The 25,896-nt window shown below is 41.0% G+C and overlaps 1 protein-coding gene across 6 annotated transcripts; it reads right to left on the reverse strand.

The window, feature by feature from the left end:
- LOC146522555 (protein NLRC3-like) lies at positions 1-24,602 on the reverse strand. 6 transcript variants are annotated; one of them, XM_085138308.1, is made up of 12 exons: positions 24,552-24,602; positions 19,401-19,538; positions 19,224-19,316; positions 18,410-18,511; positions 17,294-17,372; positions 16,990-17,176; positions 15,030-16,833; positions 13,754-13,927; positions 11,927-12,100; positions 9,795-9,959; positions 1,546-1,592; positions 1-1,370 (listed from the first exon to the last, which is right to left on the reverse strand). In XM_085138308.1, the coding sequence occupies exons 2-12, from the start codon at positions 19,487-19,489 to the stop codon at positions 844-846; spliced, it is 3,441 nt and encodes a 1,146-aa protein (XP_084994434.1). In that variant the 5' UTR covers positions 19,490-19,538; positions 24,552-24,602; the 3' UTR covers positions 1-843. The 6 variants fall into 6 exon arrangements, 5 of the variants coding, with proteins under 5 accessions (XP_084994434.1, XP_084994420.1, XP_084994438.1 ...); XM_085138294.1 differs by having other exon boundaries at positions 24,515-24,577; XM_085138312.1 differs by lacking the exon at positions 18,410-18,511 and having other exon boundaries at positions 24,515-24,577.
- Positions 24,603-25,896: the final 1,294 nt, after the last annotated feature.

Here is a 25,896-nt window from a genome sequence, read left to right on the forward strand (position 1 = left end):
TTAGCAAAGAAGCTGTAATTCCAGGTTTCTAAAGCAAAAAACAAAACAAAAAGTTAATTCAACAGATCAATTTTCACATTTTAATGTGACCTTTACTTAATTTTCATATAACAATTTAATTTTCAATTTTTTGCAGTGAAGGGGACACTATAATGGTTTGGGTGCTTTTTCCTTCAGTGGAACAACGGAGCTTCAGGAGGTTCAGGGGCATCAAACAGCTGCTGACTATGTCCAGACATTGCAGAGCATCCCTCATGACTGAGAGCCCTCATCTGTGTGGTAATGACTGGGTTTTTCAACAGGACAGCGCTAAAGTACACAATGCCTGCATGACAAGGGACTTCTTCCAGGAGAATAACATCACTCTTTTGGACCAACCTGCATGTTCCCCTGCTTTAAATATAATTGAGAACCTTTGGGGATAGATGGCAAGGGAAGTTTACAAACATTTCCAGACAGTAGATGCCATTTAAGAGGTTTTTTGGAGGTGACTCAACCAAAGCTGGTGCAGTTCTTTCTTTATTTAAAATTAGGGATTGTCTTGACCTTTTATATCTTTTGTCTTTGAAGATTCAAAGCAATTTTTCTAACATGAAATACAAAAGGTGCACGATTAAGACAAGACTAGTTTCAAATAATCAATGCAGCGCCTGCTGTTTATTAGATAAGCCACGTGCATTATGACCCATCTGAAGAGGATTCAATCAGTTTAAAACATCAACTGATTGAATCCGTGAATCTGAAAACGTGTTTCTGAGTGAAAGAGACAGACATGTACAGACTGAACTATCTGTTCAACAGTCAGAGTGTTTCTCTAACAGGAGGACACTCTTTACACTCAACTCAGCACAGACACACTGAGGAAACAGGAGACCAGATACTAAATCCAGGATAAAGAGTTTGAGTGGAAGTGGTGTTGAAGGTGTGGAGGTGAATCAGAGTGTTAGAGGAAACTCTGTAGAAGGACAGAGCGCCAGCAGGACAGTCCACATACACTGCTACTCTGTTAGAGACAGAGGAGGAGGATATAGATGTGTTTCTGTTATTGTGCCAGACAGAGTAACCAAGAACATCTGAGCACCACAGACTCCAGGACTGATCATTGTATCCAAACACACAGTCATCACTGTCTCCTTTCCTTCTGATTCTTCTGTAACTCACTGATATATAAACATTTCCTCTCCACTTGACCTCCCAGTAACAGCGACCAGTCAGACTATTTTTACACAGCAGCTGAGGACGGACATCAAATCTGTCTGGATGATCAGGATACGACTGAACCTTCTCCACACGCATCACCTTCATGTTTTTGTCAGACAGTTTGAGTCTTTTGTTTACTGTGTTTGTGTCGATTGTGAGTTGACAGGAATCTGATGGAGAGAACAAACACAATCCAGTTGCAGTTATTGATCCATCATCTGTTCATTGATTGACACTTTGATGATGACACCTGACATCAGAGATGTGAGTGAGTGATGTGACAGTTTGAAGATGGTTGAATGTGTGCTGCTTTGGTTTCATGAATCACATTAAAAACACACTTACACTTCCTCAGACCTGGTGTCAACCATTGTTCTCCAGCAGGCTCCACCCTGAAAGGAGGAGGGGGGGGGGGGGGTCAGACCAGCACTGTCTCTTTCAGCATGCACACATGGACATTGCATGGCTCTCATACACATACTGTTAGACACTGATAAAGGAACAGTCCAACAGTTTCACAAATACACTTTAATCCATACGTGGATCAAACTGCTGATGATTTGGACTGATCCTGGATCTGTCAGTACACCACTGTATTGAATGAAATTGATTGTTTCAAACTGTGACATTCATTATCTTTATATTCCTCTTCTGTTTAGCTGGAAAGGACACCTCCCTGCCTTTACTATAAAAAACTGTTAATGAGAGTACGGCATCAAGTCAGTCCAATGTCTGACTAAAATAAGCACCAGAGCGTTTTTTTAATCAGTTTCAGCTGCATGGTGTTAATGAAATAAAAAACTTGTTTGTCATTAATGGTGGTAGGAGCGTAGTAGTAATAATAATGAGTGATGACTTCATGAACTTCTTCACAAATAAAATTGTTATCATTAGAGAAAAAATTACCAATAATCATCCCACAGATGTAATATTATCTACAGCTACTCTTAGTTCCATTGATGTTAAGTTAGACTCTTTTTTTTCCAATCGATCTTTCTGAGTTAACGTCAATAATTACTTCCTCCAAACCATCAACGTGTCTTTTAGACCCCATTCCTACAAAACTGCTCAAAGAAGTTCTGCCATTGATTAATTCTTCGATCTTATATATGATCAACCTATCTCTAATAATCGGCTATGTACCACAGGCCTTCAAGGTGGCTGCAGTTAAACCTTTACTCAAAAAGCCATCTCTAGACCCAGCAGTCTTAGCTAATTATAGGCCAATCTCCAACCTTCCTTTCATATCAAAAATCCTTGAAAGAGTAGTTGTCAAACAGCTAACAGATCATCTGCAGAGGAATGGTTTATTTGAAGAGTTTCAGTCAGGTTTCAGAGCTCATCACAGCACAGAAACAGCTTTAGTGAAGGTTACAAATGATCTTCTTATGGCCTCTGACAGTGGACTCATCTCTGTGCTTGTCCTTCTTGACCTTAGTGCAGCATTCGATACTGTTGACCATAATATTCTATTAGAGCGATTAGAACATGCTGTAGGTATTACAGGTATTGCACTGCAGTGGTTTGTATCATATCTATCTAATAGACTCCAATTTGTGCATGTAAATGGAGAGTCCTCTTCACACACTGAGGTTAATTATGGAGTTCCACAGGGTTCAGTGCTAGGACCAATTCTGTTTACATTATACATGCTTCCCCTAGGCAGCATCATTAGAAGACATAGCATACATTTTCACTGCTATGCAGATGACACCCAGCTCTATCTGTCCATGAAGCCAGATAACACACACCAATTAGTTAAACTGCAGGAATGTCTTAAAGACATAAAGACTTGGATGGCCACTAACTTTCTGCTTCTCAACTCAGATAAAACTGAGGTCATTGTACTCGGCGCTGAAAAGCTTAGAAATTTGGTATCTAACCAGATTCTTACTCTGGATGGCATTACCTTGGCCTCCAGTAACACTGTGAGGAACCTTGGAGTCATTTTTGACCAGGATATGTCCTTCAACGCACATATTAAACAAATATGTAAGACTGCGTTCTTCCATTTGCGCAACATCTCTAAAATTAGAAATATCCTGTCTCAGAGTGACGCTGAAAAACTAGTTCATGCATTTATTACTTCCAGGCTGGACTACTGCAATTCATTATTATCAGGATGTCCAAAAAACTCACTGAAAAGCCTTCAGTTAATCCAAAATGCTGCAGCAAGAGTCCTGACAGGGACTAGAAAGAGAGAGCATATTTCTCCTGTTTTGGCTTCCCTTCATTGGCTTCCTGTTAAATCCAGAATTGAATTCAAAATCCTGCTCCTCACATACAAGGTCTTAAATAATCAGGCCCCATCTTATCTTAATGACCTTGTAGTACCATATCACCCTATTAGAGCACTTCGCTCTCGCTCTGCAGGCCTACTTGTTGTTCCTAGAGTATTTAAAAGTAGAATGGGAGGGAGAGCCTTCAGTTTTCAGGCCCCTCTTCTGTGGAACCAGCTTCCAGTTTGGATTCGGGAGACAGACACTATCTCTACTTTTAAGATTAGGCTTAAAACTTTCCTTTTTGCTAAAGCATATAGTTAGGGCTGGACCAGGTGACCCTGAATCCTCCCTTAGTTATGCTGCAATAGATGTAGGCTGCCGGGGGATTCCCATGATGCATTGAGTTTTTCCTTTCCAGTCACCTTTCTCACTCACTATGTATTAACAGACCTCTCTGCATTGAATCATATCTGTTATTAATCTCTGTCTCTCTTCCACAGCATGTCTTTATCCTGTCTTCCTTCTCTCACCCCAACCGGTCGCAGCAGATGGCCGCCCCTCCCTGAGCCTGGTTCTGCCGGAGGTTTCTTCCTGTTAAAAGGGAGTTTTTCCTTCCCACTGTCGCCAAAGTGCTTGCTCATAGGGGGTCATATGATTGTTGGGCTTTTCTCTGTATCTATGAAGCGCCTTGAGGCGACATTTGTTGTGATTTGGCGCTATATAAATAAATTGAATTGAATTGAATTAATAATGATACTAATTAGTGTTGGATATGATGCATTTCAAAGTAACACAGTACTGTCATCACATAACCTTTGTCAGTGACATTAGAATGGGATCAATTAGAAAAGCTCTTTATTGAGATTGTACATGTAAAACTAAATGATGGGTGAGCTCACTCCAAGTGTGCAGGAATCAAATATAAATAGTAGGCCGCAGGCATAAACACCAAACTGGACAAATATATCGCACACATTGGGAATCAGTAATGTAACATGTAACTGTACTCAATGCTGTAATTACATTACAGTTGTCTGGACGCAGCGTGGATAGAAAAGAAAAATCAAAAACAGGCATTTTCCTTCCTCCACACTGAGCTACAATCAGTTTTTTTTAGTTCGTGTCCCTCAGGAGGAAAATGCTGCAGTGGTTTATAGTGGAGATATACATTTGATTTTTAATGCACAAATACACACCACATCCAGGACACAAACAACTGCATTATGCTGCTATCACAACTTTGGCTCTTTGCAACCATGTGCACAGATGGCATGCTAACACAAAGTGACAACGCCAGAATCCAGAGCAATGTTATAGCTATGTGGATGCTGACTGGAGTCCAGAAACCCAAGGCTGATTTTTAAACAGACAACAAAGGCAGTGATGAGCAGTCAGGCTTGGAGCCTCCATTTCTACCTGCTCACTTTTCTACAGTAGAATCACTGTGAAGTCGTTGTGCTGCTTTGTTTTGTTGCTTTTGTGTCCATACACAAAAACAAAGGGGGGTTGGGAAGCGTATCTGTAACCGGAAGGTCGCCGGTTCAATCCCCGGGCTCTCTGTCCTGGTTGTTGTGTCCTTGGGCAAGACACTTCATCTACCGCCTACTGGTGTTGGCCAGAGGGGCCGATGGCGCAATATGGCAGCCTCGCTTCTGTCAGTCTGCCCCAGGGCAGCTGTGGCTACAACCGTAGCTTGCCTCCACCAGTGTGTGAATGTGAGAGTGAATGAATAATGGCATTGTAAAGCGCTTTGGGTGCCTTGAAAAGCGCTATATAAATCCAATCCATTATTATAAGGATAGATTTATGTGTTAGAAAAAAAGGAAGTTACCAGAAACCTTTTTTTTTTTAAATTTAGCAGAACTTGAAATTTTTATCAGTGAGTAAACAATTAGTATTGTGCCCTCAGAAACATCATGTTATTCTTAGTACTGTATACTTGTAATTAATAAGTTGTCCTAACACAGATATCTTAAGTAAGCTTTACTTTGTTTCTTTTTTAGGGAACGAGTTTGAATCATTTTTTTAAGTTTGGGGAACTAATTAGATTTTACAGTGAAGTGGTTCAATTAATTCATTTATTTGGCAAGTAATTAAGTAATGTGCTGGATTTTAAGAAAAAGGACAATTACTGTGTAATCCATGACTCTTTTGTGTAATGATCCCAACACTGGTAATGATAATAACTTATTGTTGTTTTTCTCTCATTTATTATTTTAATTCTCTCTTTTTCCTCTGCCCAAATGTGTTAATCCTGGCTTTATGCAGCCGCATTTAAACCTCTCAGATTTTCTTTACCACCTCTGTTTTGGCAGGTTCTTGTCTTTAAGTAACTTTCCATATTCATGGGATGTCCTACTCTACTCTGTATGCTGGATTTTTCAAAATAAAGTTCAAAAAGAGGCAAAAACAGAAACATGGATTCTTTGTCTCAAACAGACTTGAGGCTATAATTGCTGCCAATGTTGCTTCAACAAATTACTGAGCCACAGCTGTAAATACTTACAGATATTATCTGTGTGATCTATCTATCTATCTATATCTATATATATCTCTCTCTCCCTATATATATATATATATATATATAAATAAATCTCAGGCACATTTTTTCAACCTGTCATTAAGAGCGACTGTGCATAGTATTTTGATGTAAAAATAATAATTGAATCCATTTTGGAATAAGACATGGCAAAATGTGGAAGCAGTGAAGTGAAAGGCTGTGAGTATTCTCCGATGCACTGCATTTACTTTGCTCTCCTTCATGACTTTGTCTCTAGTAAACTGCTATCTTTGGATTCTCACCGTACCTAATAAACCTCCACTGTGACAGCTTTGCTTCCACTGGAGTTCAGCCTGCGCTCTGACAAACACAAACCTCTTCCTCCACACAACAAATCCACACTTCCTGCTAGCTATGAATTATGGAACAGTATCTATTAGGGGTGCAACAATACTCGTATCGATATTGAACCGTTCGATACAGTGCTTTCGGTTCGGTACGCATATGTATCAAACAATACAAATATTTTTATTTATTTTATCAACTTTTCTTCTGACGATGCTGTCTGTGTTGAGCGCTCAGTGGCTCGACTTCTCCGCATAAGCTGCACTGTCGAGTTCAGATCCACTGAGCGCAGCGCAAGCTAGCGAGACAGAAGTTAAGCTCTCCTTGTAACATGGCAAATTGAACCTCCCCCACCCTCATTCAGATCTGGCCTTTGGAACTATTTTGGTTTTCATGTGAAGTATGACCCTGAAGATAAGCGCGTCATGGACAAAAGTAAAACAGTATGTCGGATGTGCCACACAATGCTCAATTGGTGGGAACTAGTGCGTTAGCGCAATTAGCTTGTTAACATGTTGATGCCGTCCAGCCCCATGCACGGGGTGATCCGCGGTAGCTCGTTAATGGAGATTTGCTGCGTTACGGCGTTAAAGTCATTTTAACGAGATTTACGCTGACAGCACTAGTGGGAACACAATGAATATGACTGCACATTTACGCCGACATCATCCTAGTGCAAAGACAAGTGGAAGCAGACAAAAACAACAAGCACGCATGCTACAAACTTTACCCGAGTCATTTAGACAGCCGTTAGCACATGATTCTCCTTATGGGGACCTGATATGTTGCTGAGAATATAGCCCAGAAGAAGCGTATAGTATAGCTTTTATTTTGGAAAGAGACATTTCTCTGTAATAAACTCTCTTTTCCAAAGATGAGTGATTTCTCGATCAGATAAATTTATTTTTTTTATTTTGTTGTTTCAGCAACATTAAATTTAAAAACTGTACTTTTGAGCTAAAATATATATATTTATCATTTTAATAAATGACAAATTAAAAAGGAATTGACATTTTTTTGTATCGAAAAAATATTGAACCGTGACACCAAAGTATTGAACCGAACCGTGAATTTTGTGTATCGTTGCACCCCTAGTATATATGTCCTCTGCTTTCATAAAGGATGCTCCAGTAGTATCTCCTCTGCTAAAGGAGGTAATTGTCATGGTACCGTGTCTGCCTGGCTCTCCCTGTGTGGCTACATGTGTGTTTTTGTTTTTGCCTCTGCTCTCTCTTGCTCTCGCTCCCTCCCCTCTCTGTTCTCTCTTTGAATTCCACTATGCCTGGGCGGAGCTCATTATGGGCTCCCGCCCTTGGCCCACGCACCTGCCACTCCACACCTGAGAGTGATCTCCCTGATGACCTGCCCTGGACTATTTGTGACAGCAGTTTGGTGTTATTCCTCGCTGGACCATTGTAGACTGCAGTTAGTAACTGTCAGCAGAATCTAGCTGTCTCCCGTGATTTTTTTCCTTCGCTAACTTTTTTCTCTTGTAAATAGTAGTGATGGTGAGATGAAGCCTCATGATGAACTGAAGCTTTCCACCCAATTGGTCGACTCATGATTCGAAGCATTGTGATGATTCATTTGCTCTACTGCGCCATCAAGTGGACAATTCAAGTGAAGCGGGCTCTGTGATTATAATGATGTGTAAACCTCTAAACTGAATAAATAAATTGTTTTCTTGGTTATTTATCCCGAATATTGTCTCAGTATGTCTGATACAAAAGAGAAAGTGGAAACTATCAGGACAGAGTTTTGGTATGATTGTGTAACTGTTAGCCTCAGACAGTCAGTCAATAGTATAATTCAGATCATAGATCAGTACATTTGCATATTTTTATAACTATAAAAAGAAAGCTGACCCTTTCGAGACTTTATCTAATGTGTAAGCATCACAGCAGATGCCTTAGATTAGAATCAGTGAGCTGTCGGCTTTCAGCCCCGACCGTGTCAGTGCTGTCTGGTGAGAAAGACAACATCTCACTGATTCTGATGCGTCAGCGCTTTGTGTTTACGTACTTTGTGCAGAATCGGTGTACCTGCTCTCATTTACTGTTTTAGCTGTTTGGTGGTGGTTGAAATGTAGTAATATTTATATTAAAAATCGATTCAGGATTTTAATGAATCGATATCACGTTATCCAAGCTAGAATCGATTTTAATCGATAATCAAAATCCGCTAGTACCCGTGTAATCATGCTTATGTACATCTGGATAATGACACAAACTAGTATTTGGCGCTTCACTTTTTAATAAACTAAAAGACAGAGATCAGATTATAGGATCTATAGTGTTGTTTATTTATATTATGGTACTTATCATTTGTGATATTTATTACTGTGTGCATACTTTATTAGGAGAGATAAAATGAAATAAAAAAATCTCTTCCTTCCTGGTTCCATCGAAGAAGAAATGCTCAAGTAACTATGTAACACTTACGTAATCCAATTCCACAACACAGTGTGATGGGAAATCAGCTGTGTTTTTCTGCCCATTTTATTTCGAATCTGGCGCGAACCGGTGAACCAGTCCCTGAATCAGTCACGTGGTACGGACTGCCCGCGAGGCCTCGAACGTCACTGCATACGTAATCAAAGCAAGCCTCGATACGCGCTTCACAGAAACGCCTCCGAGATTACCCGACACACGATTCGACGCTTCGACACACAGGACACATCACTAGTAAATAGATTTCCCCCAAGCCTGCCCTCATGTCCCTTGGATTTTTCCCCGTGTGTTCGTCTCAGTGGAGAGTGTGTGGATTACTGGAGCGTTTTGTGGATTACTGCCTGTGGAATGTTCTGTGGAGTCCAAGTGAATCTCCCTTCACCGTGTAAATATTCACCTGTTGTTTGTGTAAAGAATAAAATTTGTAAATATACTGTCAGCGATCTGCACGTGAGTCCGTTTGGTCAGCCACGACAAAAATAAAGGAAGCAATGAAGCACCTTTCCTCACTATTTGGAGAATTCAAGCAGCTCTTATTGTTTTTTTCATGCTTCTTGTGCTGCTTTGGCTTTCGGTTTGATGGAGTTGTCTTTTGGCCACTAAAGGCTCCTTTTGTCACTTCCTCACCTGCCTCTGCATCTTTCACCTGTCCTCAGTATTATTTTACCTTTCATACAGAGCATTTCAGGGTCAGGCTCCTGTGTATGTAGTCCACTGAATTAAAGCTGAAAGTTTGAACTTCAACTGTATTTGAGTTTTTTCCATTAAAATTCACTGGTAACCAAAATTACAAAATGTTGTCTCTGTCCAAATATTTATGGACCTAACTGTAGGTCTACTTTTAATTAAAATCCCAATATGTGTTATCAGTTATCATTAATGTTCCTGCAAACAGACTCCTTGGAGACCCCCTACATAAATATCCATGTACTATCCAGCTAGACTAGTGTGTCTGTCCCTAAAAATACTCCATGTGTGATTGTTCATGTCTCATCTGCAGAAAACAAACAGGAAGTGAGTGAAGGACACAGGAAATGTTTCCAGCTCTTCCTCCTCTATCAGACATTCTCTTCATACCTGAGAGTGTCCAGTGGATCCTTCAATCCAGCCGACAGCAGCTTCATTCCTGAGTCTCCTGGATGATTGTAGCTAAGGTCCAGCTCTCTCAGATGGGAGGGGTTGGAGTTCAGAGCCGAGACCAGAGAAGTACAGCCTTCCTCTGTGATCAGACAGCCTGACAGACTGCAGACACACAAAACATGAATCCATCTGTGAACAATGATTTTCTGTTTGTCAGATACAATAACATTATCCATTTACGTCCATTCAGTTTAATTTAACTTTATTTATAAGTGACTGTTTCCGGACAAGGTACCGGACTCCGCAATACAACTACCGGGGTTCTCTGTGCACTGCGCGGACAGGTCACAGGATCTTACTGGTAAAAGCAGAGGCAGTGGTGTGTGTTTCATGATCAACAACAGCTGGTGTGATTATTGAACATGCACCCGGTCAAATCCTTTCTGCTCACTGGACCAGGAGTACCTGATGATTAAGTGACAGCTTTTTCCACTAGGCCATCAGACTGCTGAACACGTCATAGACACCTCACCCTCACTACTGGAACTTCAACATTATGCACTACATACTGTATATAAATGCCACTTGTTTTGCACAATATCCAACTACCAACCTCTGTATATTTTATATATTTTATTTTATTTTTTACTCTATTTAATTTGTAAAATATGTATACACACATACACACACACACACACACACACACACACACACACACACACACAGGTAGACATACATATTTAGTATACACATTCAGTAATATGCATACACTCTTATATTGTACATATATTTATTCATATAAATATATGTACATATATTTATTCATATAAATCTCAGATTTAGCCATTCTTATATTTTGCTTGTTCTTATGTTATTGTACTTTGCACACGTTGCTTGTGAAGCTCGCACACAAGAATTTCACTCACATGTACTGTGCCAGTGTACCTGCACATGTGATGTGACAATAAAAGTGATTTGATTTGATTTGATTTAACAGGTAATTCCCTACAATATTAGAAAGTCCCAACCATCAGACAATCCACTGTGAGCAGTGCTTGGTAATGGTGGGAAGGAAGAACTCCTTTTGATAGAAAGATCCTACCAGTGAAAACAGGCTACAGGAGGACCATCTACAATGACTGGTTGCAGGGTGAAGGGGAAGAGAAGAGATGAGCTCAGAGAGACATGAACAAATCACAAACTAAGAAGAGAGAAGACAAAAGTTAAGAGCATGCAGTAGTGACATATAAAAACATCAGTAGTGAAAAGAGGTGGGCGGAGAAGAAAGAAGAGTATCATGGGAAGTCCTGCAACAGCCTGAGCCTATAGCAGCATAACTCAGGATCACCTGATCCACCTCTAACAATAAGCTTTATCAAAAAGAAAAGTTTGAAGCTGATCGTAAAAGTAGAGAGGGTGTCAATCTCCTGAACGCAAACTCAGAGGAGAGTGTTCATCTGCACAAGTTTAACTTGTCACAAAAGCAGAATTCCCAGTTAAACATTATTTTGCTAAACATGAAGCTTTTACAACTTTTATCAGTCATCAATATATCAGGATCGGGACGGCAGTGACATCACAGATTTACCATCAGCTCAGAATAAAATCTATGATCTCCATCTTTGTAACTCTGACACTGTGGACAGTGTTGCTGTTAGATTGGAAGTTTCCGGCACTGCAAACATTTACTGTGTCGCACACTGATCAGTTATCAATCATTATTTGACTAGAATCAATCACACTGATGGAAACGTGTGTCACAATGTGGATTTTGGAGATGTCGTGACCTTTGACCTTCTAAAGAGAGTCGGCTGTGGATTATTCATTGTTGTGTCTGATACTTAGAACTGTGAGGAAGAATGGTACACAGTTAATCGGGGTACCCTCTATCTGAATTAGGAAAGGTCGGCAGGCCGCGTGTGGGCTACGGGCCATACGCTGAGTATCACTGTTTGAAATGTGAACATTGTTCTGCTACAATCAATGGACTAAACCAGAGACGTAAACAGACTTTACAATGAAGATCCTCAGTGTGGATCAGTATAATATCAGCCTTGTGTCTGCAGTTTAGTGTCAGCACAACTTTCACATCATATTCATCTCAGCACAAGTAATACATGGTGACTGACCTCAGAGTTTTGAGTCCACATCCTGAACTCTCCAGAAAACCACACAGCTGTTTCACTCCTGAATCCTGCAGGTTGTTGGAGTTCAGGTCCAGCTCTCTCAGATGGGAGGGGTTGGACTTCAGTGCTGCTGCCAGATAATCACAGCTGATCTCTGACAAACCACAGCTCCCCAATCTGTATAAAGAATGTAAGATGTAAGTTTATTAGACAAAGTGTGTGCTTGAAATCATTCAGTGTTTCATAATCTTTTCAGAGCTGAAGAAGGTTCAGAATGTAGAAGTTTAGAAAATGGAAACTCCAAACAGCTGAAGCCAACAGGAAGCAGCTTCAAAAAAACACAAGAGAAAAAATCTCTGAATTTTTCACATTAAAGTTGTACATTTATCATAAAAAACGTGAAAAAGTCATGTTTTTTCATTCCAGGAACCCCATGTCTTTTAAAGGTGAAGTTGGAAAGAAATGGAGATATTTGAAGTCCATCACCTTTTTTCAGTCACATTATTAAAACAGACAAACTACAAACTCATTTTTATTCCAACATCTTCTGACGTGGACTAACAACACTGGCCTCAACTGTGTTTAATATTTAGGCACGTAGATTATTTATGTGCTTCAGCTCTTCTTAAAGTTTACCACCAACACGTTTCAGAAGGAGCAGCTTTTAATTTGAAGGCCAGCTGTCTCTGTTTCCTGTTTTCATTGTTCTTCAGTGCATTAAATTGTGATACACAAAAATAAGAAAAGCAAAGCTTTCACGTTGTTTAGGCAGAATCGAGCGTTGAAGAATGAATTCACACGTCAATAAACATTTTCATCAGCACAAGCAGGAAATAGCCCAAAACTGCTATTTCTCATTCTACAATTTCAACAACTGCACATGAATTATACTTCATACACAGACCCACAGTCTCTGATTGCTCTGAAATCTCACTTACAGCTAATGTAAATAAAGAAAAGTCCAGACTGATAGTTTGCTGTCCTTGCCCTGAGTTTCCACGTCCAATGGCTGTATAAAAGATGGACAACGTGACACCGCCTCCTCCCATTGTGAAAAAATAAAGCCAAAATATCCCGCTTGTGGAGGCTGCCATCTTGCATTTTTGGAGCCAGAGTCTGCGCAGTAGTGACTTGAGGTGGAGCGACTGTGTAATGCTCCTGCCCACACACCCGCTAGACATGACCGCAAACACGCCCCCCTACACTTTTTACGTAGCCCGGCTGCTCTAGTTTTTTGCTGGTTTACCGCGTTCCCCTGGCGTTTACTGGCGTTCCCCCAGACAAGCTAGAAGAGGAGGCTGGGGAGAGGGAGGTCTGGGCTTCTCTGCTTAGGCTGCTGCCCGCGTGACTCAGCCCCGGATAAGCGGAAGAAGATGGATGGATGGAACAAATAGCCTGCTCATTGATGTGTCAAACAAAACATGCCACAGAAAACATGAACCGAACAATACTTCTCTTTTACAAAATATGTGACTGTAAAAACTTTCAGACAGTAATTAAGAACCTCATAAGCCCTCCAAATATGAATAAAAGGTGAAAGGACTGGTTCTTATATAGCAATTTTATACTCCATCTGAGCACTCAAAGCACTTTATACAACTCGTTCATTCACCCAATCACCCAATCATTATCTAAGCTGTTTTAGTGCTTCATGCACATTCACAGTGCATCGGAGAGCAACATTCTGGATAGTAGCTGACCTGCTCTACCACCTGAGCTAAAAGCCACCCCGGTCAAAGGTCACTCGCCAATTCTACAAAGCTTGGTTGTTTATTGTTTAATATCATTCAGACCTTAAATGATAAGCAGTGGGAATGTTTAGATCCTGACCTGAGAGTTTCCAGTGTACAATGTGGACTCTGTAGCGCAGCAGACAGAAACGTCACGCCTGAATCCTGCAGGTCATTGTTAGTCAGGTCCAGCTCTTTCAGAAAAGAGGACATGGAGCTGAGAACTGAGGACAGAGCATCACAGCTTCTCTCTGAGAGGTTACAGCCACTTAGTCTGTAAAAAAACAAATTAATTAAATCAGTCAAATGAATTTTTAAAATGCCACCATGCAATACAATTACTGGTTGACTAAATAGCTTCATTAAAACACAGCTGTCCTTCTATCAGCACTTACTCCTTGTAAGCTTCACCTCCTCCACCTTGTAATTCAGAGGACATTAACATAAACTGTAAATCTAGTATAAACATAATTTCTGAATCATGTTTGGAAATGTAATCTTCTCTGATCCATTTGCATAGTTTAGAGCCTGATACTGAAATATATCTGTGGACAGCACGGACATTCACAGCAGCAAACCCAGGCCCTGGAGTCACAACTCTAACCTTCAGTACATCGGTCACCTGCTCAGCCAGGTAAGCTATAGCAGCAGTCAGTGTGTGAGTTAATTTGAAGACAATGATGAGAATAGCTATAAGTCAGGCGAAAAAACAAACAACAACTTATTATAAGAAGAGCAGGTTCAGGGAGGGACAACCATCTGCTCCAACCAGTTTGGGAGTGAGGGGAGAGAGCAGGCCAAAAACAACAAAGAAACAAAAAACACACTGTGGAAGACTGAGGAAGAGTTTAGTAATTAACTCAATTCAACAGTGGTGCATGAACACATGAAAGTGGAGAGAGGTGGGTGAAGAAGTAATGCTCATTACATCCTGGGAAGAGCCCGGAAATCTAAGCTTAAAAGTGTAACTAAAGACGTTCCTGTGGCTACAATGATTCACTAATTCAAATGCAAATGCTTTGTTTAATGCATGAGCCACCATGCACGTAAAAGTGAGTGTTTCACCAATATTTGTGACCAAAAACAGACCTGCAGTAGAAATGTATCTAAAAGCATGCATGTGAATATAAGGTATTACAACATTGGCAGTTTTTAAACAAAGACTGATAACACAACAGTAGCACTGATGATCATAGTTTATGGTAGACTCAGCATTTCGAGTACACAGAGTTCTTGAGCCATCAAAGAGGTTACAGTTGTATAGGAGTAATCCCAAACTTTAGGATACAAATTCATACAAAGACAGAAAGCCTGGTGAAATAAGTTACTGACACAGTTGGATGTTTGAAGTAAAACATGAGTACAAATGTACTTACAGAGCTTTGTTGGAGGTTTTGAACACTGGCAGCAGCCTCAGAAGAGCCTCCTCCGAAGCAGAGTATTTCTTCAAGTCAAACACATCCAGATCTTTTTCTGATGACAGTAAGATGAAGACGAGAGCTGACCACTCAGCAGGAGACAGTTCATCTTCGGAGAGACTTCCTGATCTCAGGGACTGTTGGATCTCCTCCACTAGAGAACGATCATTCAGTTCATTCAGACAGTGGAACAGATTGATGCTTTTCTCTGCAGACAGATTCAGATTCTTACTGAGCTTCTTCTTGATGTACTGGACTGTTTGTTGATTGGTCTGTGAGCTACTTCCTGTCTGTGTCAGCAGGCCTCGTAGGAGAGTCTGATTGGTCTGCAGTGAAAGACCCAGGAGGAAGCGCAGGAACAAGTCCAGGTGTCCATTTGGACTCTGTAAGGCCTTGTTCACAGCACTCTGGTAGAAGTATTTCTCTGAAGATTCTCCTGTTTCAGATTTCTTGGAGGTTGTTTGTTGGTCTTCCATCAGATTAAGTCCAGAGTTGATGAAGGTCAGATGAACATGAAGAGCAGCCAGAAACTCCTGAACACTCAGATGGATGAAGCAGAACACCTTGTCCTGGTACAGTCCTCTCTCCTCTTTAAAGAGCTGTGTAAACACTCCTGAGTACACTGAGGCTGCTCTGATATCAATGCCACACTCTGTCAGGTCTGATTCATAGAAGATCACGTTTCCTTTCATCAGCTGATCAAAAGCCAGTTTTCCTAGATACTCCATCATATTCCTGCTCTCTGGACTCCAGTGTGGATCTGTCTCAGCTCCTCCATCATACTTGACCTTCTTCATTTTGGCCTGAACCACCAGGAAGTGGATGTACATCTCAGTCAGGGTCTTGGGCAGCTGTACTCCCTCTTTGGTATTCAGCACATCCTCCAGAACTGTAGCAGTAATCCAGCAAAAGACTGGGATGTGGCACATGATGTGGAGGCTCCGTGATGTCTTGATGTGGGAGATGATCCTGCTGGCCTGCTCCTTATCTCTGAATCTCTTCCTGAAGTACTTCTTCTTCTGTGGGTCAGTGAACCCTCTGACCTCTGTCACCATTTCAACACACCTAGGAGGGATCTGATTAGCTGCTGCAGGTCGTGTGGTTATCCAGAGGTGAGCAGAGGGAAGCAGTTTCCCCCTGATGAGGTTTACCAGCAGCACATCTACTGAGGTGGACTTTCCAGGGTCAGTTAGGATTGCAGTTTTGTGGAAGTCCAGAGGAAGTCGACACTCATCCAGACCATCAAAGATGAACACAACCTGGAAGTCTTCAAAGCTGCAGATTCCTGCTTTTTTGGTTTCAGTAAAGAAGTAATGAACAAGTTCCACCAAGCTGAACTTTTCCTCACTCAGCACATTCAGCTCTCTGAAAGTGAATGGAAATATGAACTGGATGTCCTGGTTGGCTTTGTCTTCAGCCCAGTCGAGGGTGTATTTCTGTGTTAATACCGTTTTCCCAATGCCAGCCACTCCCTTTGTCAGCACTGTTCTGATTGGTTCATCTCTTCCAGGTGAGACTTTAAAGATGTCTTCTCGTCGGATTGTTGTTTCTGGTCTGTCTGGTTTCCTGGATGCTATTTCAATCTGTCTAACCTCATGTTCATCATTGACCTCTGCAGTCCCTCCCTCTGTGATGTAGAGCTCTGTGTAGATCTGATTCAGAAGGGTTGGGTTTCCTGCTTTAGCGATCCCCTCAAACACACACTGGAACTTCTCCTTCAGAGCAGATTTAAGGTTACGTTGACAAACTACAGCTTGAAGTTCTGAATGAGAAGAAATATGTAGAATATCATTTGAAAATGAAAATACACACTTAATTCCAAAAACAATAATCTTTAAAACACGTTGCTCTGTCTCTTAAGACATTAGTAAATGTTTCATTTATCCAGCAGCTTAAATCTTTAGAGAAATCCTCTTACTGCTCTGCAGACGGTCAGCCAGCTCCTCCTGCTTCATTTTCCTCAGGAACTTCAGTGTGATCTTCACAAATGCCTCTCTGCTGTTGCTTTTTCGACTTGCTAAGCACTCTGAGTAATCTGGACTCAGAACCTTCTGGATCTTCTTCAGCTCGTTCTTCACAAAAGTGATGATGTTGTCCTCCAGCAGCTGGAACAGAATACTTTATGAATGAGCCAATCAGACTGAAATCATGGAGCCAAACATCAGCACGGAGAGGACTGTGAACACGATAGATGTAAAAGTAGTTGTTGTACATGTACAGACCATAAATATGGAGTCCAGGTGTGTTTGATGCTGCTGGGCAGACTGACCACTGGGAACCTCTGAGTTCTCCTGGTCCACTCTGTGGAGGAACCATGAAGAATCAGTTCAAGCACAAGATAAAGATCCAGTAGTTTCTGCTCAGGTAACTTCATCTGAATCAAGTTTGTCATGTTTTAAACTCTCAGATTGTGAAAATATCTGTTATCAGTCTGTTTTATGGACTCTCTTTCAGTGCTGATGGATGATGTTGCAGAAGCTCAGACTTCATTAAATTGAACAAATTAACTTAGTGGGAGATAAAACTGATAAACCATCAGCCACCTCTACAAGCAGTTCATTGCTCAAAGACCAGAACATTATCCCAGGTCTGCCCTCCACCACTATAACAACAGCTTTACAAACTGGGTAGATTAGTGTAGGACATGTGAGAAATACCTGTTGTGTCATTTTGTCACAAATCATCTGACGCCTCTGATTTTTTATAAAACAAACTGCATATTTAATGAATTTGTGAAAATTTTACCGTCATACTAACAATACAATTGAAATTTGGTTCCTTAGTCATCGATTCATAAGTTCAGGAAATTAGATGAGTTTTTCAGGGCAACCCTCCACACATTTAATCTCTATTGAAATCACTAAACAAATGTAACGTCTAGTCTAAAGGTCACAATCTGAAGATCAAATCTGTTTTTGTTCCCTGTGATTAAGTCTGAGCATCAGTATCCTGGGATTTATCCACTACATCCACACCACTGTTGTTCAGTGTTCTCCTGATGGAGGTCTCATTAACACCACCCAGTATGATCTGGGCTTTAGCTGCTTAGATGTTACCCTGAGTCTCTTTGTGACCTCTCAGACTGTTTAACAGATCAGACACAAAGACATGAGAATCAGAGACAGAGCAGCTCTGTTCTTTAAAGGCAAACATGAATCCACTCAGTACACACTTTCCCCACAGATATGAGCATCACTGTCCTGAAACAGCAAATGACCAAGTCTGACATTTTTATCTTTTTGTTTCATTGTTTTCTTTGTAAAAATCTGAGGATTTTTCAGCTCGTATTTATCCAGGAAAATGCAAACATCTAAAAGAGCTCATCACAGTTCTCTGACCTCGTTGGTCCAGGTTCATCACTGAAGTATGGAGGTTCATCTTTGGACAGGTCACTCCTCACAGACAGACAGCTGGATCCTGCAGACTGTGACCTCTGACCGCTGCAGGCACAAACATGCTTTATTCAATGATAAATTATCTGATGAAAGTCATTGAAGCAGCTCTGATCACACAGACTGCAGATAATGCAGCTGTTTCCTGTCAGTAACAGTCCTCTTAGATTAGAGTACAGCTTTTTCAGGAAAACAAATGTCCCTGAATGCAACAGTGAGAAACAGTCTGCCTCTGTGGCTGTGATAGCTGCCGTTAGGAGCATTCATGTGTTTGCAGTTATACGAGGAGATGTACCATCATGGAAATGTTAACAAATCCCGCAGCATCACGTGGCACGCACAAACAACTTCCACTGATCAGAGCGATGTCCTCTTTAAGGTCTGCAAACCTTAGTTTGCTTTCTAGAGCTGTGTATCATCCTCACAGAGCACAGCTGGCACGCTTGTTTCTGTTAGCTTAGCCACTAAGCTAAAGTCAAACTACCCACTGCTAGCAGCTGTTTCCATCATAGTTTAGGATCCAGATGTGTGAGCTCTAAATTTGCACCTGTGATTAAAATAAATAGTTAAAAACAGCCAATTGTGTCCAAATGTGTGTTAAAAGCAGATAACATGACAGTTACACCTGTGCCTGTGTGCCCTATGACACACTACTCTCCTACAGAGATGCATTTTAGAAACCAGTAAAATCATCAAAATCATCAATCAAAATCATTTAAATCAGACAAACTGACATCAGTTCATGTTACTGACAGCTCACCTCTCTGCAGTAGACACTTTAAAATCAACGAGACCACCTTTAGACGTGTTACTCCTTAAGGACACAAAGCTGGATGGAGGTCCAGGCTGGTTCCTGTGAATAATGATGGAGCAGTGATGCAAGTGCTGAGCTGTGACATGGAGAATAGTCATGGACAGTTAGAGATGGTCATCTCACCTCTGAGATTTGGTCTGGCTCTCACGTTCCCCACACAGAATGGTTTTAGAGGGAGGGACTCCCTCCTCTCTGTCCTCACACTGATCCATGCTGCTCAATTTACATCCACATCAGCTCACAAACACTTTCTACCTTCACCTGCAGAGAAAACACAAATCATTCATGTGCACATCAACTGAAATCCTCCTTTCCATCATGTGTGCTGTCCAAATATCAACTCCTTCTTTCCTGCTTCATCTCAGTGTCAGCTGAGAGAATGACAAACCCACTATGTGTCAACATTTGATGGATGATGACACAGAAATGTGAAGTGATATTGACCTAAATGTGTCCTAATGATAATGAGAAGCTTTGATGAGTTGTGACTGTGTGAGGTGTTACTAGGATGTTAGCCCAGCCCTGAAATCTTTGCTATTTTCACTTGATAACAGAAGCTGTTGAAAGTTATTGAGTGTATCTGACAGTAAAGTGATGGATCCCAAAGCCATGTTGAAAATGTCTGATTTTCTCCTTAGTTATAGAGAAGGAACTGCTCATTTTTCTCTCTGCTGGGTCCTACCAATCAGAATACGACAAGTCCCAGAGACAAACCCTTAGGAGATACGCCGCAAAATTCAGGCTGAAGGGTCAGTATTTTAATGTAAATAAATATCTAGATGTAATTATTGGTTAAATACATGTTATAATTAATTTACATGTTTTAAATCTAGGCAGGGAGCTCTTGTTAGGAAACAGGAGAGTGATAAGAACAAAAGAAGAAGCCATGGGACTATTTCAGGAGTTTCATTCAAGTCCTATTGGTGGACACACTGGTGTACTCAAGAATCGAAATGCAATATCTTCCAGATTTTACTGGTATGGCATGTAAGTTTACATTGGGAATTGGGTATGTATTTTTAAAGTTGTCATTTATAAAAACAAATGTATAGTATGTCAACAGTGCACAAAATAAATGCATAGTTATCCTGAAGACCTGTCCCAGATTTCAGGATGATGTACAGTAATTAACACTGTAGCTTGATCGAGTACTTTTATAGAATATTTGTAATTATGTTGTTTAATTAATTGTGATTGTTGGATAATATAAATAAGAACATATAATATGTTTAAGGTCCTGGCTTGTGACCAGTGCCAAAAAATGGTAAAACAAAAAACCTTTGGCTGCTGTGCAACCACTGCAGTGTAATAAGGTAAATATCAGTAACATTTTAGTAGAAAATAGTAATGTTTTAATGTACATTATAAAAATGTGATTCTTTTATCAATGACAGGTGTCACATGTCTGGGAGCTAATTGGAATCTATCTAACTGGACCTCTTCCAAAAACATCCAGCGAGGTAGCTCATCAGTTGTGCACAATCATATATATATATATTAGGGGTGCAACAATACACAAAATTCACGGTTCGGTTCGGTTCGATACTTTGGTGTCACGGTTCGATATTTTTTCGATACAAAAAAAATGTTCATGCCTTTTTATTAATTTGTCATTTATTAAATTTTCACGGCACATTCTGCACCACATCTCTGTGCGTTCATCATTTGTTTGAAGCCAGCTCACCTCCTGCAACCACTTTTCCGAGAATACGTGCTTCTTTTGTGGTTCGGACTCCTTCTGACATTTCTTTGGAGGTGGAGGAACATCACAGTAATTGCTTAAAGGAGCTTCTTCGACATCTTTAAGAGTTCTAAACAAATGTCTGTCCTCCTCCTGAAAATCTTATGTACGCAAACACGCATTGCAACTTCTTATCTTGTGCGGGTTTTTATTTTGACAGCGAATGCGCACCTGCGGACCACTTATGTGCAGCCCTGGTTATTTAGCTCGTCATATTGCAGCCACAGAAATTCTTTTGTCCATGAAACCATAAAGCTGCACTTTCTTTTTGCCTTATAGTCTGATTTGTCATAACTTTTCCGTTTTGTCACTTCTTCACCCTGACCTGTCTTATTTGGCTCAGCAGAACTAAAATATATATCCTGCTGCTTTTACACAGGCACTAACATAACGCTCAGCGATTCTCTGCGCGATCAACCTCTCACATGTTTAAGCTGCGGGAGATTTCACTTGTCATGTTTGCATAGTAAGCTAACGATTGATAAGACGATGTCAGAGGAATTGGTGCGCAAATTATCATCACTCACCAATCAGTACTGTCGCTCTCTATACACAGTTCACGCGATTGCAAAGTGAAAGCAAAAAACAAGCGCAAATTCAAACGCGATTTCAATATGTCACATATTGACAGTGGCCGATGCCAATGACATAATTACCCAGCTACATTTCCGAAAGAATGCAAAAGCATTGACATATATTTTTCCTTCCTACTATAGGCCGAGGGGCAGGGCAGAGATAGATTTTGGTAGCCCGACTGGAAAAAAGCCCCGGGACGTCGGGCTAGCGATTTTGCGAGCCCTGTATCTGATTGAGGAATCACTCATCTTTGGAAAAGAGAGTTTATTATGGAGAAATGTCTCTTTCCAAAATAAAAGCTATACTATACGCTTCTTCTGGGCTATATTCTCAGCAGCATATTAAACATATCAGGTCCCCATAAGGAGAATCATGTGCTAACGGCTGTCTAAACGACTCGGGTAAAGTTTGTAGCATGCATGCTTGTTTTTGTCTGCATCCACTTGTCTTTGCACTAGGATGATGTCGGAGTAAATGTGCAGTCATATTGGTTGTGTTCCCACTATTGCTGTCAGCGTTAATCTGAAATGACGTTAACGTCACAACACGGAAAATCTCCGTTAACGAGCTACCGCGGATCGCCTCATGAGTGGGGCTGGAACACGTCAACACATTAACGAGCTAACTGCGCTAACACACTAGTTCCCACCAATTGAGCATTGCTGGCACATCCAACATACTGTTTTACTTTTGTCCATGACAGGCTTACCTTCAGGGTCATACGTCACATGAAAACCAAAATAGTTCCAAACGCCAGATCTGAATGAGGGTGGGGGAGGTTCAATTTGCCATGTTGCAACTAGCCTAGCTTCTGTCTCGCTAGCTTGCCCTGCGCTCAGTGAATCTGTATTCGACTACTCCGCCTAGGCTGCACTGTCGAGCGCAGATCCACTGAGCGCTCAACACAGACAGCATCGTCAGAAGGAAAGTTGATAAAATAAATTAAAAATGTTGTATTGTTCGATACATATGCATACCGAACCGAAAGCACTGTATCGAACGGTTCGATATCGATACGAGTATCGTTGCACCCCTAACATATATATATATATATATATATATATATATATATATATATATATATATAGCAGTGGCCATCTGAACATCCTACCTAAATAAATGCAATAAATTGATCTGTGTTGTCTTTGCTTACTGATTGTTTTTAGTGTTAACAATCCACATTGCTGGCATTGCATCTTTCAACATGTTTGTGGGTAGATTTGGATGTACCGGGGGTAAGTGGAGCCACTCAGCCTTTACTCAATGTGATCATAGCAGCAGGTGCAGATGTGTGTCACAAGTTAATCTAGTAGTAGGCTATGGTACTTGGCCACAGGTGGCAGCAGTGGACTGACCTCCATTGGAGACTGCTCCAGCTGCTATGTGGTAGTCAGTAGATGGGTTCCAAATTTAGGATTATATGCAAGTTTTGGAGACTGTTTATTACTGATCACTGTGTAACTGCTGTACATTCAGCGTAACTGCCATCTCCTTACGGATCGTTATTAGATTGACCACACTTATACAGACTGTATATAACAACCAACTCTAAAATGTTCGTTTGCAGAGAAAAGACACATGCAGACTATGCTAACCACATGTGATGTTACAACACTGGTGAAATATTAGTGTGTCATATATTTGTTCACGACATTTTTCTTATGGGCAAAAGTATTGATATCATGATGAACAACGGTGGTGATTCTTATGACTTTGTGTATATAATTTGGTATTTTGTACAAATGTAGGCTGATAGTACATACATGATATCATTTCATTCATTTCAAAGGTTTATTTGCATGACGCACAAACAGACACAATTGAAAGGTACAAATGTGCATGAAACGAATTCAAACGTGGTGCTGATGTGTGTCACAAGATGATCTGGCTGTAGGCTGTGGCACTTGGCCAGAGGTGGCGCTGGTTGATTCGAGTTCATGTTACTGCACAAAGTAAACTGCTCGCTTTAGTTGTGCATCAAAAACGCTGAAATCGGAGAAATAAAACGTGCGAGGGGAACGATAACGACAACAAGAGTCTCCCGATCGTTTACTCTTGCTGTCCTGTGAACAACATCGGCGTGGTGTTAATTGTTTGTTGTTTTCGCGATCGTGTCGCGCATGAGGATATCACCAGGTAAACTCGCCACGTTTTTAAACATTTTGTTGTTCAACAGCATAAAACTGACGGAGTGTGTTTGAGATAACCTCACAAGTGTCACAGATGACACATTTGGCGTTTTGTTTGCTGGTTTGTCGGTAGCAGCTCCTGAAACGCTCGTCTGCCACACATCGACCAACGCCAGTTGATTTAAACGCCAGTAGATCTGGAACACCAGCAGCTTTACAGCTGTGGCTCCAGCAAACATCAGCTGATACTAGAAAGTAATATTAAATAAATGCTAACAACAGCTGATCAAGCTTAAACGTGTTGTTCTTGTTTAGCGTGACATCCCCTGGTTTCCTCTTTCTTGCGCAGAGAGAAAAGCCGATCAGCTGATCATTGATCAGTTTCATGATTGAATTAGCAACTTTATAGCTTAAGTACTAATAGGGACAAATCACGTTCCTTTTCACCTCAACTTTAAAGTTTGACCTCCCCGACTGTAATTGGTCCAGTCCAGAGTCGATCATGACCAAGTGGTCAATCCACCACCATTCATTTATACCGTTAAAACAAAGAAAAGAAATAAAACCCCATCGGCCCATAAAATCTTAAAATCACAAGCGGCCCAGTATGCCCGATGGCCAGTCCAGCCCTGCACAGCTGATGTTAGCCAGAAAAACATTACACACCGACTTTAAAGGAGAGACCGGAAATAAAAACACACAGAGTTAGTTGTGTGAATAAATCAAACATGAGCTAAAGAAACAGTAAAGTTCCTAAAGACAAACCGTTAAAGGAAACAAAGCAAACTTACAGTTTCTTCAAACACACCAACAACAAGCTGCACTTACTTCCTCATTGTTCAGCTGCTTCCTGGAAAGCCAGTAGTGATGTGTCAGGGACAACAACGTCACATTAGAATGATGTAGTAATGGTCCACAACTATTTTCAGTTGCGGATCATAAAGGATTCATAAGGTTTATTCATGCAGGCCTATATGACAGAGAATGTGCATCTTCTTTTTATTTTGCATATTTTAATTTATACTTAATTGTTTTGTAGTTTACAGTGTTTTGTGTTGTTTCACTTTAAGTTTGTTTAAAAGGAAAAAGCTGAAAATGTAAATAGTTAAAAGTTGAAATGTAAATAGCTGTTTTTTGTATTATATTATTTATTTATTACATTTTATGTGGAGTGAATAAATAAAAGTATATTTACGGTAGCCGCTAGAGACAAAGCATGTACAAACTCCAAAACATGTAAAAACTCGAAGCACGTTCAAAACACAACGGAAGTAGTGATGTGTCGGTTGCAAATGAAACGGCTCTTACAGTGAACGCGATAGATGCGACCAGAGCGTCAGGTTTACATGTAAAGCCAATGGAGAAGCGCGATGACACGCGATTGCAGGTCCCGCGAAAATTCATAAGCAGATTTGCATCACGAAAACGTATCAAACGCTCGTCAAAGGAGCGCGTCTGGCGCATCTGACACGCGAATAAAAATACTAGCGTCAGTTTTTGTGTGTGAAGAAATCGGGCAAACTGGTAAGTTCATTCATTTCTCTTTTGAATTTTTTGACTGACCTGGGGAAGCCGCACAAGAGCACGCCTGCCTGCTGTCCCGCTATTTTCCCACTGACGTACAAATACCTTTCTGCTTTTATGCATGTTGTCATATAGGAATCTATTTTGTTTATTAATAAACAGCACACAGTGGTCCCGCTGTTCATCCGTCACTGCTTCGCTTTTTAACTGATTTTTTTATTGCACTGTGAAGCTTTCAACAATGCGCATTGCATTCTGCAGCCTGATTGACAAATCTCCTCCATGTAGTGTCTCCTGCGCTTGCCAAATTTATCATGTTTGGTTTTGATAACCATCCATCCATCCATCCATCCATCCATCCATCTTCAGCCGCTTTATCCGGGGCCGGGTCGCGGGGGCAGCAGCCTAAGCAAAGAGGCCCAGACCTCCCTCTCCCCAGCCACCTCCTCCAGCTCATCCGGGGGAACGCCAAGGCATTCCCAGGCCAGCCGAGAGATATAATCTCTCCAGCGTGTCCTGGGTCTGCCCCGGGGCCTCCTCCCGGTGGGACATGCCTGGAACACCTCACCCAGGAGGCGCCCAGGGGGCATCCTTACCAGATGCCCAAACCACCTCAACTGGCTCCTTTCGATGTGGAGCAGCAGCGGCT

Source organism: Neolamprologus multifasciatus, chromosome 3, assembly GCF_963576455.1.
Source record: "Neolamprologus multifasciatus chromosome 3, fNeoMul1.2, whole genome shotgun sequence".
NCBI classification, from domain to species: domain Eukaryota; kingdom Metazoa; phylum Chordata; class Actinopteri; order Cichliformes; family Cichlidae; genus Neolamprologus; species Neolamprologus multifasciatus.